Raw genomic sequence first — 16,504 nt, 5'->3', positions numbered from 1 at the left:
TTAGTTCAATGGGAAGTTCCATTATAATTCTTTTTCCAGGGGCGCCTAGGTGGCTTGCTTGGTTAAGGTGTCCCAACTTCAGCTCAGGTCATGATACCACAGCCTGTGGGTTCAAGCTCCTCATTGGGCTTTGTGCTGACAGCTCAGAGGCTGGAGCCTGCTTTGGGTTCTGTCTCTGTCTCTCTCTGCCCCAACCCCCTTCCCTCTCTAATAAATAAACATTAAAAATAATAATAATAATTCTTTTTTCCAAAAGGTTAGGAAGTTTTTGCTGTTACGGCTTGTCTTGTTTTATATTACAAAGAGCAATATAAATAGGGGCGCCTGAGTGTCTCAGTCAGTTGAGCGAGCACCGACTTTGGCTCATGTCATGATCTCGCAGTTTGTGGGTTTGAGCCCCGTGTTGGGCTCTGTCCTGACAGCTAGGAGCCTGGAGCCTGCTTCGGATTCTGTGTGGAGCCTGCTTCGGATTCTGTGTCTCCCTCTGCACCTGCCCCTTCCCAACTTGTGCGCTCATTCTCTCTCTCAAAAATAAACATAAAAAAAAAAAAAGCTATAAGGATAGAAAGTATCTTCATTATTATTTTATGCTTGCCTAGTCTTACAATTTACAAGTGTGCATATTTTGGACATCTTACATCCTTGTCTTTCTCTTTAAAGTATATTTTAAAAGCAAAATCACTCTTCTCAACAACTTGGTCCCTGGGCATTACTACTGGCATATTAACAGTAACAAAATAATCACTTACCCTCCCTATGAAGTTTTTCTATGTAACCCTAAAGATTTAGAATATTAATACCTTAAGTGTAAATTTTAACATGGCCAAATAACTTATCAACTATTACCGTTGAATCACACTTCCTTGTGATGGGAGACATTTTCACATTATACATATTAGTTTCACTTTGCTTTTAGGTTTCTCTCTATTCATTCTTCTCAATGCCAGAACAAAATAATGTCAGGAAAAAAACTCCCACATAAGATTCTTCAGTTATATCTCTGGAGCTTAAGAGTATAAATTCCTACTATGTTTGTTTATTATAAAATGTTTGTAGATAGCCTTCTGCATCTTTCCTCTCAAATGAACTTTACGGAAAGTTTATGAAGCATTCTATGTGTTTACTGAGTTAAGTTTACACTGAATTCAGAGATCAATCGGGAAAACTGACCTCTTGCACATCTAAAGTTTTTCAAAACAAGTTTTTATTCAGATCTTTTTTATAACAATCAGTAATATTTTACCATTCTTTGCTAAAACTCTTACTTATTTCTAGCATTATTTTTATAGTCTAGTTACCATGAATATCTCTTTTTTATAGTTATAAAGATAAAGGAGATCCGTTGGTGCTTTTGTATTTCACTCTTGAATTCAGCAACCTAAATATAATCCCTTAGCAACTCTACTAGTATTTAAATTAGATTTAGATTAGACTGACAATTCATAAAAAGTCAGTAAGTAATGACAGTCATTTTTTTTTGTTTCAGAAGTTGATCTCACTTTTTGGTTTGTTTTGGTGGGTTGTTTTTTGTTTTTGTGTGATTTTGTGAGAGAGAGAGAGAGTGTGTGTGTGTATGTGTGTGTGTGTGTGTGTGTGCTGCGTATTCCATTGACTGACTGCTCCAGTAAGATCATGAGTAATAGGTGATAACCAAAACTCTTTTCTTGTTATGAATTTTTGCATTTTTACTGAGATACAGTTGAGGTATAACATTTTATAAGATACTCATCGCAATGATTTGAGAGATGTATTACTGTGAAATGATTATCATAATAAGTTTGCACCCATTACCTCACATACTTATAATTATTTTCCTTATGGTGAGAACTTTTAAGATCTACTCTCTTAGAAACTTGCAAATAAACAAAATAGTATTCTTAGCTATAATGATTATGTTGTACACTATATTCCCCAGTATTTATGATCTTATAACTGGAAATGGACATCTTTTGACAACCTTCGTCCCATTCATCCACTTTACACTCTGCCTCTGGCAACCATGAATCGGATCTCTCTTATCATGAGTTTGATTTTTCTAGATTCTGCATATAATCGATATCAAACAGCATTTGCCTTTGCTGATGAAGTATGCTGCCCAAGATATGCCAGTGATTAGTTCAGGATAGTATAAGATCTAACACACAGCACTGTGACTTTTTCTGGGCCTTCTGTGGATGGAAGCAGGTGCTTATTTCTTCTAGATTTGGCCCTAAAAACATGTGGACAGAAACTGCTATGCCCATCACTTACCCATGGTCAGGGGCCAAACAGCAAAAGGCAAAACTGAGGAAAGGTAACAGTATCTCATCTTGGAGACATTTTCTGAGTCATGAATAAAGCGGTGAGTGATCTGTTGCTGGATCTAAGTTGTCTGTTTATTTCTGGTTCCAGAAACTTAACATGAAGTTTTGGAACCTCTTTTATAGTGAACCATCATTGATGGAACATGACTTTGTCTCTGATTCTTAGCTCTTGGCACCCTAGAATATTCTTTTTGGGAATATATCAATAATCTGAGAAAGAAGAATGTGAAGGCTTGATAGGTAGACGGAAAACATTTCTTTGACTCAGAAGTTTAAAAATTCTATTACTTTAGTAGAATAAAGTTATTTTTTATTTAGGGTTATTCAGAATTTAGGATCTTCATTATGTAATGTATTCCAAGTATTTTTTGAATTATTTTTGAAAAAAAAACAACCCATAATTCTTATACAATCATTAAATGAATCATAAATATATATGTATATGTATGCATATATATACATACACATATATGTATACATATACATATACATATATATATATATATATATATACACACACATATATATATATATATATATTTTCAATCATTGAGGAGGAAACCAGTTAAGAATGCAAGTGTGGTTCAAATATATTTTGAGGAGCTACTTGTAAACAACTGGGGGGAAAAAGTAATGTTAGGGTAATACTACTAAAGTTAGACACAAAACTGCTTAATGTCATATAGAGCAATAAAATCATAATTTGGGGGATGATATTTTCTACCAGACAGAAATATGCAAGCTAACATTTAACCTAACTATATGTGGACTCAAAAGTAAATAGGGAATCAGTAATAAAAAAGTAAAATATAGGCACATTCTTCTAAAGAATTAAATAATTCTTCCATCATTTATTGTTTAACAGTGTCTCAGTATGACATCAAAAAGGCATGCTGTGGTTTCTTTTGACTTCCAAATTTGAGACAATGGTTTCTAAAAATCTCTTTATCCAAATCAATTATTTTTACTTCCCTTGTACTATATTGACTTCATTTCAATAAATTGCATTAAGTGTCCTAAATTAATCTCTCAGGAATGGAGATTCAACAGCAAAAAGATATTATCTTGTCATGAAGAAGTGAATCAACCATTATGACCCAGCAGTTCTACTCTTAGCTGTGTATCCACAATAAATAAAAACATATGTCCACACAAACATATACATGAATGCTCATAGCAGCATTATTCATAGTAGCCCCAAATGAAAACAACCTAAATGATCATCAACTGATAAATGGATAAAGAAAATGAAGCATATCCATATGAAGAAATCTTATTAAGCGATAAAAAGTAATGAAGAACTGGTACAGACTACAACAAGGATGAACCTTGAAAACATTATGCTAAGTGAAAAATGGGAGCACAAAAGACCGTTTGTAATTTATTGATATGAAATGAGTGAGATTATTCTGGAACAGACCAATACAGACTGAAAGTAGAGTAGTGGTTGTCAGAGGCTGCGAAGAAGGGGAAACAGAATGACTGCCAATGGATACAGGGTTTTTTAGAGGGGGTAATGAAAATATTCTAAAATTAAATAATGGTGATGGCTGCATAACTTTATGAATATACTAAAAACTACCGAACTGTGTATTTTAGAAGGAAGTATTGTATGGCATATAAATTGCAAAACTGTTATAAAAAAGGTGGGGCGAGTGAAGCATTACACAAAGAGAAGAAGATTACATCCGTGGCTGACACCAGGAAGTCACTAAAATGGAGTATGTACTGAGTATGAAGTTGGATTTTCAATACCATTGCCATTACCAGAATCAAACCCATAAATTACTGAGATTTGTTTGTGATTGCTTATACAGATAGATTGTCCTGGTCAATTCAAAATCCCTCATATATCTGATCAAAATTTTAGCATATTTAGAATTATCAAGGAGAATATTTAAAAGGCCTTATGGTGGAAAACTATATAGTTACAATTTCCTCGTATCAGCAATACTGAATATACATTTCAAAAGGACACAAAACCTCTGGGTAAGTTTCCTTATACCATAGTAATTGACTAGAATTCAGAAATAAAGCTCTGGCTCCTAAATAAGGAAAATCATTTAATTCAGCCACTAATTTGAGTTTTTATTCTGTTAATGTTCAATTGGTTGCCACATCAGTTGAAAGGTACTCCTTTGTTGCTGTCAGTCAACTAAATATGTCAGAATAGCTAATATTTTGCCACCAAAGAGGACAAACTCTTGTGAAACAGGAACTTTAATTTTTGCATAGCAAAGGAGATAAGACTTTTCAAAAATGTATTAAAAGATTTCTATTCCTGGCTGGGTGTGATTAGGTGTTTATAGCACACTTGAAAACACGAGAAGACAGATGAATTTCAAAGGTCAGTTTTTAAAGAAATCAAAAGGCTTTTGGAGCAACAAGAATGAGATAAATTGTAATTCCAGAAGAGTCAGAGACCCTACTACAATGAACCGAGGATCACTGCTTGTTTCTTATCCTTTGCTGAGAGTATTTGCCAATTCTGAGCATGAAGTAGGGCTCAGGCTTAGCTGAAGAGAGAGACTCCATTGGCAGGAGAAAGCAGCAGGCTTTTGGTCTTGTTCTAGACTTAAATCCTTGCTTGGTTATTCAAAATCTCACTATTATGTGCCTTCAGGGGGAAAAGGTGAATTGATTTTGTATGGTTTGCATGGGCCCAATATTGGTTCTTTAAAGATTTTTCTTAGAAAATTAGATGGTCAAACATTTCCTATTTAATATACCAGTTTGTTTTCCATTATCCTTCACTTTTATTCAGGAAAACCTGCCACATTATGTGAGATTATGGGGAAAGCTGAAATGTGGTTGATTCGAACTTACTGGGATATTGAATTTCCTTACCCTTATTTACCTAACATTGAATTTGTTGGAGGACTGCACTGCAAGCCTGCAAAGCCCCTACCGAAGGTAAATAAGTATGCTTATTTTTGATTGTTTAACTTTTTATCTCCTGGAATTATTTCCAGTTTATTATTTATAATGTTTAATCCCTAAACTGAAAACATAGACACAGCAATAATGGACATTATTTTCTTAGACTATTATACTACCATAGGTATCTTATAACATTATCATGGCAACCACTAGTGATGTTGTTCATCAGCTATGCCACGTATTTGCTAAGGTTGAGATTCCTAGCCCCTGAGTATAGTGGAACCATGGAGTACTCTGCACAATGAGACTGAGCTAAAGTGGTATGTATCCCTTCTAGGCCCACTATTTAATTGTCAGATCTGGTTACTACAGAGTTCTCTTTTCCTTTGTTATGTCAAAGGGCTACAGATAGTAGCTACAGGTAGTGTTCTAGATAATATATCAACCTGAGTTCCCGATTAAAGAATGGATAAACCAGCTGCAGCTCAATAGATAAGGATTCAACATAAGAAAAAAATAAATTGTTGTCTTAGGCCACTGAGATTTTGTAGCTGCATGTTATTTAGCATAACCTAGTCTTAGAAATGGATAATAGTGGGGAAATTATAATACTCTGAGAATATTTCAAATAGAGATATAATGGCCCACCCAAAAAACCTGGCAAAAGTTCAACAATGATGAACTGTTTGGTTTTAACAAAGAGGAGAAATTAGACTGAAAAGGTTATCAGGAGATAGTTTATTAAAAAAACAAAAAAACAAAACAACAAATGGGCAATACTAAGTATTCTTCAAATTTAAGATCAATGAAAGATCAGTGTATAATTTTTAAATAGCAATGTGATACAGCTTACCTTTTGATAAACATTGACTATTGAATTGTTTGGAATGAAGCAAGATTTAACACAGGGAAATGAGCTGAGATACAGTTGCAATAATTCCTGCAAGAGACTATAGAGATCCAAACTATAATATGATAGTAATTTTTGAGTAGAAGTAGAGAGATTTAAGAAGTACTTACAAAAAAAATCATTATGATTTGGTGATTGGCTGGAGGTGGGGATTAAGGGAGAGAGTTCGAGAATGAATCCTTGGCTTGTTGTTTCTGTGTATATGTCTTTGTTGGTTTCTTACAGGCAATTAGCAGAGAATAGTGGCATTTACTAAAGTGAAGAATTAAAGGGGAGCAGCTGTGAGGGAAAATAATGTGTTCATATTTGGGCATGCTAAATTTGAGGTACCAATGCGATGTTAAGTAAGCAGCTGTTGAATACAGTGTCTTAATCTCAGGGGATAGGCAGTATTTGTGTTTTTCTTCTTTTAATTTTAATGCACTGTTTTTAGAGCCATTTACATTCACAGCAAAATTTAGCAGCAAATATAGAGAATTCCCACCCTTTCCTGCCTCTTTCCTACACACAGCTTCTTCCACCATAAATATCCCACACTAGTGGGGCACAGTTGTTACAATCAATATCAACCAATTTCCATAACTTAAAGTTAACTCTTTATGTTATATATATTATAGGTTTTGATACATGTATAATGTCATGTATCGGCCCTTATAGTATCATATGGAACAGTTTCACTGCCCTAAAAATCTCCTATTCTCCACTTATTCATCTATCCCTATCCCTAAATCCCTGGGATCACCACTTTTTTACTGCCTCCATGGTTTTGCCTTTTAAATAAGCAATGGTCTTAAATTAGGGATGTCAAGGGATAAAAAAAGAAAACATGATTTCATATTGGGTGCTTATCGTGAACATTAAGTTACCCAGAGTAAAAACAGAAGTTGGGGTGGAGCATAAGACTATGAACTAGATGCCTCTGTGAACGGGGGCTGTTCCTAAAAGATTGACAATTGGCATTAGGAATCATGGGTTATTGATATTGATATGTTTTTATGATTAAAAACATAAAGATGAAGATACTTTTTTAAGGCATAGTAGAGGAAACTGTTGGAAATACAGTCAGAAGAGAGGAGAACACAGATCAAGTGTCTATCTGGACCCTGACTGATATAAGTATGGTAGAATGAATGGAGTATACTTAAAGGATTATAGGGCAAAATCCAATTTTCAGTAAGACCAGAAAGTATATGGAATACTCATCGAAGAGACAGAATATTTGGGAATTTTTAAACCGTGTAACAGGAAGTTTTACTTTATTTTATTGTATAAATTAATATTTTGACAACTTAAATAATATTGGAAATCCATTCTATATTATTCTAAACTATTGCTTTTGCTCAGAAAGTAATCACTTAGGGGCATCTGGGTGGCTCAGCCTATTAAGCTCCAACTATTGATTTTATCTCAGGTCATGATCTCACATTTTATGAGATCAAGGTCCATTTTGGGCTCTGTGCTGACCTTATGGAATCTGCTTGGGATTTTCTTTCTTCCTTTCTCTCCATCCCTCCCCTACTTGCTCTCTCAAAATAAACAAACATTAAAAAATAAGTAATCACTTAAATATTCTGAGCCTTCTTTCAGCTATTTCATAGTTTTTGATAAAATATCCATGCACTGTATAGATTCAATTCTAAAGACAAAGGAAAAACTGTCAGGATAGTGTAAGATTTACTTATAGGCGTATTTGCTATATCTTAATAATTCAGTACTATTCAGAACCCTCCTATTGCCTTATTACTGATACCATAACATACCATATGTGTTTACATAATCTATGTTTGTGTGTATTTACATAATTATTTATTTCACCAGTAATATATGTTTCTCCAATGCAATCTTATTTCCCCTATGTCTTCCCACCAGAGCATAGTAGGACCCCAGGGACACTACAAAAGTGTACAAACACTAACTCAAAAACAGCACACAAATGTGGTTATTATTTGTGGAAAGAATCAAGTTTTATCAGATTTTGTCATGTTTCTTTCTGTTAGAGCCTCAAACCTGATGATTACTTCACTTTTCATCCTCATTATGGGTTACTTTGTACATTCACATTGACTCTTCTATTTGTAGGTAACATACATTTAGTGTCCTTAATCTGCTTTTTATAATTAGGGATCTTACTGAAAATCCTGCAATATTCTAATACCAAAACTAAACACCTGAATTATCCAGGGAATGAAATTTTGTGAAAATGCTTGCATATTAAAGAATTAACAAATAGGTGGATTCTGAGTAAAACAAATTGCTCTCCATCATGTGGGTGATCTAGTCAGTTAAAGGCTTGAACAGGCTTATTTAGATTTTAAATTATTATTACAATATCATATAAATATATGTAGGAGATAAATATTCACTTCCCTTTTTTGTCTCAATAATATATATATTATTACACCACTCCTAATAATCTACTCAGTGTGATTTTTTTTTCTCACTGATTGTCTCACTAACTTCTGACATCACTCTTATCCCATGGCAGGCTTTCATATACTCAGTTCTTTTTCTGGTCTTACTACTTTTGTTCTATTGTTCACATCATCTAGTAGGAGATCAGAGCAATCATTTTACATATTTCATGTTACATATTACATATTATTATCTGAGGTACTCCCAAGTATTTCCTTTTATTTTCCAAAGTTCATTAATTATTTATGAAAGATATTCTTCTACATACATTATAAAATATTTGCCGATTTCTTAAGAAGATTTTGCTGTAATTGAAAATTAAAGAGACTGTTGGGTTTACATATTAAGTCAATCCATCTATCATCACAGTGTGATAGTTAATTTTATGTGTCAGCTTGCCTGGGCCAAATACTTAAATATTTTGTCAAATATTATTCTGGGTGTTTCTGCAAGGTAATTTTTGGATAAAATTAACATTTAAATAGGTGGATTTTGAGTAAAGCAAATTGCTCTCCATTATGTTGGTGAACCTCTGAAGGCTTGAATGAAACAAAAGTCTGACCATTCTGAAGCAAAAGAGAATTCTGACAGCAGACAGCCTTCAGACCTGAAAGACAGTATTGGCTTTTCTCTGAGTCTCCAGACTGATAGCCTATCCTGCAGATTTTGGACCTGTCGGCCTCCATAATCATGTGATCCAATTCCTTAAAATGAATCTCTTTCCTGTCTTCCCCTTTCAATCATCATACATTTTTTTTTTCTTGTCTTACTTGATTGGCTTAGTTTATTTAGTACTTGAAAATGGGATAAAAAGATTGCTTTTGACTTCAACATGATTAAATATGCCATTTTTATCTTTAATGCAAAGCCATATATTTCCATAATATTATTGTCACTTACAGGTATTATATTATAGGTATTTCTGTGTTACTTATCTGATAAGTTGCATGGCTACCTGATTTCTAAATGTGGTACTGGAAGCTTATATAAAGTACAAATGTAACCAAAAGAAAATTTAAATTTAGAAACAGAAAAAAAGTAAGTATGCCATTAGCATATCATTATTCTGGCTGTGAATGAAAATAAAGGTTCATGATAATCTTCTTAGCATCCAAGGCTAAATATAAAGTGAAGTACCAGAAGAATTTAACTTAAAGCAGTAATAAAATGCCATATTTGGGGCATTATGGAGAGGATGTTAGAGGCAGTAGAGAGTACTAAGTATGGTCACTGGCTGTACAGTCAACAAGCTTCACTTAGAAATTTGGTTCTGCCGGCTACTGCTGTGTAGCGTTGGACAAATTACTTAACCTCTCTGAAACAGCTCTCCCATGTGGAAATGTATACGTATCTCTTAAGTTCACCATATATCTAAGTTAAATAATGCATCCAAAGACCTCAGCACATGGCAGGAGATAACACATAGTCAATAATTTGTAAACACAGGCACACACAAACATACCTCAAAAGTGTTTAGAACACATTGGAAGGGAACCTCCAAAGTAAATTCTTTTTATTTGCCTGATAACCAGTGATCATATTTCATACTCCAAAATGGTTAACATGGAAAGACAGAACTGTTCAGTAATTCAAACACAGTGCTAAAGTTATATGGCTTTCTTGTTCTTGTAAGCTCTAAATTTTCATTATTACAAAGACTGTTTTCTTTACAGGAGTTAGAAGAGTTTGTCCAAAGCTCTGGAAAGGATGGAGTTGTGGTATTTACTCTGGGTTCAATGATCAAAAACCTCACAGAAGAAAAGTCTAATCTAATTGCATCAGCCCTTGCCCAGATTCCACAGAAGGTCGGATAAACTTATCTTTTTTTGAGGGGCAGCCATTTTAAAATCCATGAAGTTCTCCTTAAAAATCTACTTAATGAATGTTAAGAAAAGCTATTAGTATTGTTAATATCAATTTAACTGAACTTTGAGGAAAAAGTATTAAATGCTAGAGAGGGCCACTAAAAACATTTGATTATTATCTTGCTTTAAACTTGGCATTACTATCAGGAACACATATTGTAGTATTTTTATTTTTACTAATAGGATAAAATAAATCATTCACTAATCTGAAGCAATCTGTTGGCTCTATGTCTAGGATTTAAGGCTTCTATGTAATCTAATCTTATTTTGTTGTTCTTGTTTATTTTTAAGTCTGAGGCACACGTGCCAGTTATAACGAATATGATAGTAAAGGAAAAGATATTTTAAAAATATGAACTTAATTCATAATTGGGACATAATTGGGACTATATATAATTGGGACTTTTAATTGATGGTTTTGAACCAGGTCCTGGTTTAGCCTGGAACTGACAGCTTAGCTTCCTAGAATACTCCTAAATAAGGATTCTCTTAAACAGTTAAAAATTTTAGTAATACAGTAAAAAATTTTTGCAGTTCACTCTATGATGTTCCTAGCAAAATCTGATTTTTAAGTTAATAGCATTCTAGGTTATAACTTAATAATGTTCTTAAACTACCAGGGATATTTTTTTGTTTTCTAGCTTTAGTCAAAATAGACAATTACATGTATTTTTAAGTTCCAAACAATCATGACAGTGCTTAAATTCATAACTAAATTCCTTTGGAAAATTGTGTGTGGAAGCAGTACCCATTTAAATATTTAATTTTTAAAAATCTTCATAAAAGTATTAAATTTTTAATTGTATTGAAATATGTTTAGAGGTGACATCAAGGTAAAGTAGGAAGCACCAAGGAAGCACCTAAACAGCAATTATACTAGCAAAAACCGTGAAGTAACTGTATTAGAACTCTGCAGTCTATCTGAGCACTTGCAATTTGCAGAGAAATAATGGCTGATCACTTGTAATTAATTTTGGTCAATTGTAGTTAATTTTGGCATTGCAGGAGCTTCAGATCCTGTATCACCCAGCCTCATGGCAGCTAACCTGCCTGTATTACTGTGTGATTTGGTGGAGCCAAGATGGACAAAAAGGATCTTATCCTCTAAATATTATGATTCTGCATTCTGATTGCTAACTACTGCCTTCCATCCACTGATATGTAGAAACAAAAGTTGGTCATAATTATTTCAACACCCATTAGTTGAAGCAGCACTGTTTGTTTTTTTTTTTTTTTTTTTTTTTTCTTTTTCCCTCTTTTCTCTGCCTGTGAGCCAGACATTAAGGAATGAGGCCATTCAAAACAACCTGACATACAATGGAATTTAGAAAGCAATATCCATGTCAAGGGAAAGATACAGGTTCAAAAAAAATGCTTTAGATATAGAAGATCTAAAGCATTCACCTCAGTCTGATTCCTAGCAAAGAGACACTTTTCAATAATGAAAATAAATAAGCCTCAAACCCTAAGGAAAGAGGCTTAGGGGCACTGGGTGGTTCAGTTGGTTGAGCGTCCCACTCTTGATTTCAGGTCAGGTCGTGTTCCAAGGTCATGGAATCAAGCCCTGCATTGTGCTCCATGCTGAACATGGAGCCTGTTTAAGATTCTCTCTCTCTCTCTCTCTCTCTCCCTCTCCCTCTCTCCCCCTCTGCCCAATACCCTGCCTGTATGCTCTCTCTCTAAAATTTAAAAAAAAAATTGCCTAAAAAAATCTGATTTCCAAAGTTATTATATTGATTACAAAAATCGTTTGTCCAGTTCTCAACAACAAAAAAAGTGACAAGGCATACAAAGGTATGTAAAACTATGGCCTATCAAAAGGACCAAAATATATTGAGAGAAACCGTTCCTTTTTTTTAAGTTTATTTACTTATTTTGAGAGAGAGAGAGAGAGAGAGAGAGAGAGAGAGAGAGAGAGAGAGAATCCTAAGCAGTCTCCACACCAGCAGTGTGGAGCCCAACGCAGAGCTCAAACCTATGAACCGTGAGATCATGACCTGAGCCCAATCAGATGTTTAACCAACTGAGCCACTCAGGCACCCTGAGAGAAAACCATTCCTGAAGAAGCCTAGCTGTTGGAAGTACTAGATAAAGAAAAAAATTGCCCTAAAGATGCTCAAATAGTTAAAGGAAGACCCTGATAAAGAGAAGAAAATGATGTAGGAACAAAATAAGAATATCAGTAAAGAGAAGGATATCATAAGAATGACCAAAAAGAAATTCTGCAGCTAAAAATTACAATAACTGAAATAAAAAATTCACTTCAGGGATTCAAAATCAGATACGAGCTAGCAGAAGAATCAACAAACTTGAAGAAAGAATAATTGAAATTATCAAGACAGAAGGACAAAAAGAAAAACAAAAGTGAACAAAGCCTAAAGGACTTATGGGATAGTATAAAGTGGAAGAACAAACACACTCTGAGAGTCCCTGAGAGTAATGGGCAAAAATAATTTGAGGAAATAATGGCTTAAAAGGTCCCAAATTCAATGAAAGACACAAATCTAAAAATCCCAGAAGCTTAATGAATTTAAAGTAGAATAAACTCAGAGGGATCCACACTAAGATACATAATCAAGTTGTTGAAAGACAAAGACAATGAGAGAATCTTGGGAAGCAACTCAACACATAAAAGGTGACTAGACGATTTCTCAACAGAAACCTTGAGGCCAAAAGGTAATGGGTTGATATATTCAAAGTGCTGAAAGAAAAAATTGCCAACTGAGAATTTCATTTCAGGCACATTTCTTTCATATATGAGGTCAGAAATTAAAACATTAACAAATAAACAAAAGCAAGGGAGATCATTACCACTAGACCTCCCCTGCAAGAAATGAAAGGTCTTTATGGTGGAAATGAAAGGCTACTAGACAGTAACACAAAATAGTGAAAAAATAAAGATGTGCAGCAAAGGTAAAAACTAAGGCAATTACAAAAGCTAGTATTATTGTAGTTGTAATTGTATTCGACTTTTTACTTTTTTTCTTATTTATTTTTTTAAATTTAATTCATTTTTTAAATTTACATCCAAGTTAGTCAGCATATAGTGCAACAATGATTTCAGGAGTAGATTCCTCAAAGTCCCTTACCCATTTAGCCCATCCACCCTCCCACAATCCCTCCAGTAACCCTTTGTTTGATCTCCATATTTAAGAATCTCTTATGTTTTGTCCCCCTCCTTGTTTTTATATTATTTTTGCTTTCCTTCCCTTATGTTCATCTGTTTTGTCTCTTAAAGTCCTCATATGAGTGAAGTCATATGATTTTTGTCTTTCTCTGACCAAATAAATTCGCTTAGCATAATACCCTCTAGTTCCACCCACATAGTTGCAGATGGCAATATTTCATTCTTTTTGATTGCCAAATAATACTCCATTGTATATATATACCACCTTTTCTTTATCCATTCATCCATTGATGGACATTTGGGCTCTTTGCATACTTTGGCTATTGTTGATAGTGCTGCTATGAATATTGGGGTGCATGTGTCCCTTTGAAACAGCACACCTGTATCCCTTGGATAAATGCCTAGTAGCGCAATTGCTGAGTCATAGGGTAGTTCTATTTTTAGTTTTTTGAGGAACCTCCACACTGTTTTCCTGAGTGGCTGCACCAGTTTGCATTCCTACCAACAATGCAAAAGAGATCCTGTTTCTCCGCATCCTTGCCAACATCTGTTGTTGCCTGAGTTATTAATGTTAGCCATTCTGACTGGTGTGAGGTGGTATCTCATTGTGGTTTTGATTTGTATTTCCCTGATGGTGAATGATGTGGAGCATTTGTTCATGTGTCTGTTGGCCATCTGGATGTCTTCTTTGGAGAAGTGTCTATTCATGTCTTTTGCCCATTTCTTCACTGGATTATTTGTTTTTTGGGTGTTGAGTTTGATCAGTTCTTTATAGATTTTGGATACTAACCCTTTATCTGATATGTCGTTTGCAAATATCTTCTCTGATTCTGGTCGGTTGCCTTTTAGTTTTGATGATTGTTTCCTTCCCTGTGCATAAGCTTTTTATTTTGATGAGGTACCAATAGTTCCTTTTTGCTTTTGTTTCCCTTGCCTCGGGAGACGATGTGTTCAGTAAGAAGTTGCTGCGGCCAAGGTCAAAGAGGTTTTTGCCTGCTTTCTTCTTGAGGATTTTGATGGCTTCCTGTCACATTTAGGTCTTTCATCCATTTTAAGTTTATATTTCTGTATGGTGTAAGAAAGCAGTCCAAGTTCATTTTTTTTGCATGTCGCCATCCAGTTTTCCCAGCACCATTTGCTGAAGAGACTGTCTTTATTCCATTGTATATTCTTTACTGCTTTGTCAAAGATTAGTTGGCCATACGTTTATGGGTCCAGTTCTGGGTTCTGTATTCTGTTCCATTGATCTGAGTGTCTGTTTTTGTGCCACTGTATTCCTCTTTTTAAAATCTTCTCAAAAATTTAATTGTATTCTACTTTGTAAAACCTTCTCAAAGATTTTTTTAAAATGCATAAATAGCCAATATTAATCTAATCTATTTTTATAACCATAATGTATAAATGTGTATCTTGTGTCATCAGGAACAGAGAGTGGGGTATGTAGCTTTGAAGGAGCAGAGTTAACGTATCCTATTGTACTTTACAACTTATAAGCCAAAAAATAAATCACAAGAGTAATTACAAATACTTTGAAAATGAATGAAGACAATACACCAAAATTTATGAGATGCAGTGAAAGCAGTGCTCAGAGGAAAGTTTATAGCTATAAATGTCTACATTGAAAAAGAGGCAAGATCTAAAGTCAACACCTAATTTTACACCTTAAAGAACCACCTAAAAAGAACACCTAAAAAGAAAGCTAACTAAACCCAAAGTTACTAGAAGGAATGAAATAACATTAGAGCAGAAATAAGACAGAGTAGAAAAATAATAAAGACAATCAATGAAACCAAAAGTTGGTTCTTTGAAAATGTCAACAAATTTCTGAAACTTCTAGCCAGGCTGGCAAAGAGGAATTAAAAAAAAGAAAAAGAAGATGCAAATAATTAATATCAGAAATGAACCTGGGCAGATTACTGACTTCACAGAGATAAAAAGGATTATAAGAGCTTATTAGGAACAATTGTATATCAACTAATTAGACAACCTAAAAGAAATGGATAAATTCCTTGAAAAACACAATTTACTTTAAAAAAGAAACAAATATTTCAACAAACCTATACCAACTCAAAACATTGAATTGGTAATCAAAAACCTCTCAATGACAAAAGGTCCTGGACATATAGCTTCACTGGTAAATACTACCAAACAGTTAAGAAATAATTAAATAAACTAATGCTTTTCAAATTCTTCAAAAAAATTGAAGAGGAGGGATCACTTCCTAAATGGTTCTGAGGCCAAATCTGCCCTTATACAAAAGCCAGATAAAGATAGTAAAAGAAAATAAAATTACAGACCAAGATCCCTTGTAAATATAGATGTAAAAATACTCAATAAAATATTTGCAAATAAAATCCACTAGAAAAAAATTAATTATTTAAAAAAATGATATCCACTATAATATTGAAAGGTGTTTCACCATAAATGGGATTTATCCCAGGAATGCCAGAGTAGTTCAGCCGAAGTAAATTAATCAGTGCAATACATCACATTAATACTTATGAAGGAAAAAAAAAAAATCACATGATTATTTCAACTTACCCAAAAATGGAATTTGATAAAATCCAACATTCTTTAATAATAAAAAAATCTCAGAAATCTAGGAATAGAGGGTAAATTCCTCAATATATGATAAAGAGTAAACTCGGAAAACCCATAGCTAACATCACACTTAATGGCAGAAACTAAAAGTTTTCTCCCTAAAATCAAGAACAATATAAGGATGCCTAATCTCATTGCTGCTATTTAGCATTGTACCAGAAGTTATGGTCTGGGCATATTACACTAGAAAAAGAAATGAAAAAGCATCCAAATTGGAACAAAAGAGTAAAATAATGTTTATTTGCAGATGACATCATCCTATACATAGAAAATCCCCAAAAATCCACAAAGAGCCAATAGAGCTAATAATCAAACTCAACAAAATTGTGGAATCAATACACAAAAATCAGCTGTGTTTATACACACATATTTGAACAATCTGAGCATAAAATTAAGAAAACAATTC

The 16,504-nt window shown here is 33.9% G+C and overlaps 1 protein-coding gene across 4 annotated transcripts in view; it reads left to right on the top strand.

Annotated features, from left to right (window-relative positions):
* LOC121034806 (UDP-glucuronosyltransferase 2A1-like) overlaps positions 1 to 16,504 on the top strand; it is a 48,320-nt gene that overhangs the window by 23,455 nt on the left and 8,361 nt on the right. For all 4 annotated transcript variants that reach the window (XM_040481939.1, XM_040481916.1, XM_040481935.1 and 1 more), the window contains exons 2-3: positions 5,068 to 5,216; positions 10,179 to 10,310. In XM_040481939.1, the coding sequence (XP_040337873.1) occupies positions 5,094 to 5,216; positions 10,179 to 10,310 (255 nt within the window). In that variant the 5' untranslated portion in view covers positions 5,068 to 5,093. The remainder of the gene's footprint in view (positions 1 to 5,067; positions 5,217 to 10,178; positions 10,311 to 16,504) is intronic.

The sequence above is a fragment of the Herpailurus yagouaroundi genome, unplaced genomic scaffold, assembly GCF_014898765.1.
Source record: "Herpailurus yagouaroundi ecotype Mexico unplaced genomic scaffold, PumYag 28, whole genome shotgun sequence".
Lineage (NCBI taxonomy): Eukaryota > Metazoa > Chordata > Mammalia > Carnivora > Felidae > Herpailurus > Herpailurus yagouaroundi.
The sequence above is the reverse complement of the archived record's forward strand: the minus strand, read 5'-3'. Positions and strand labels throughout refer to the sequence as shown.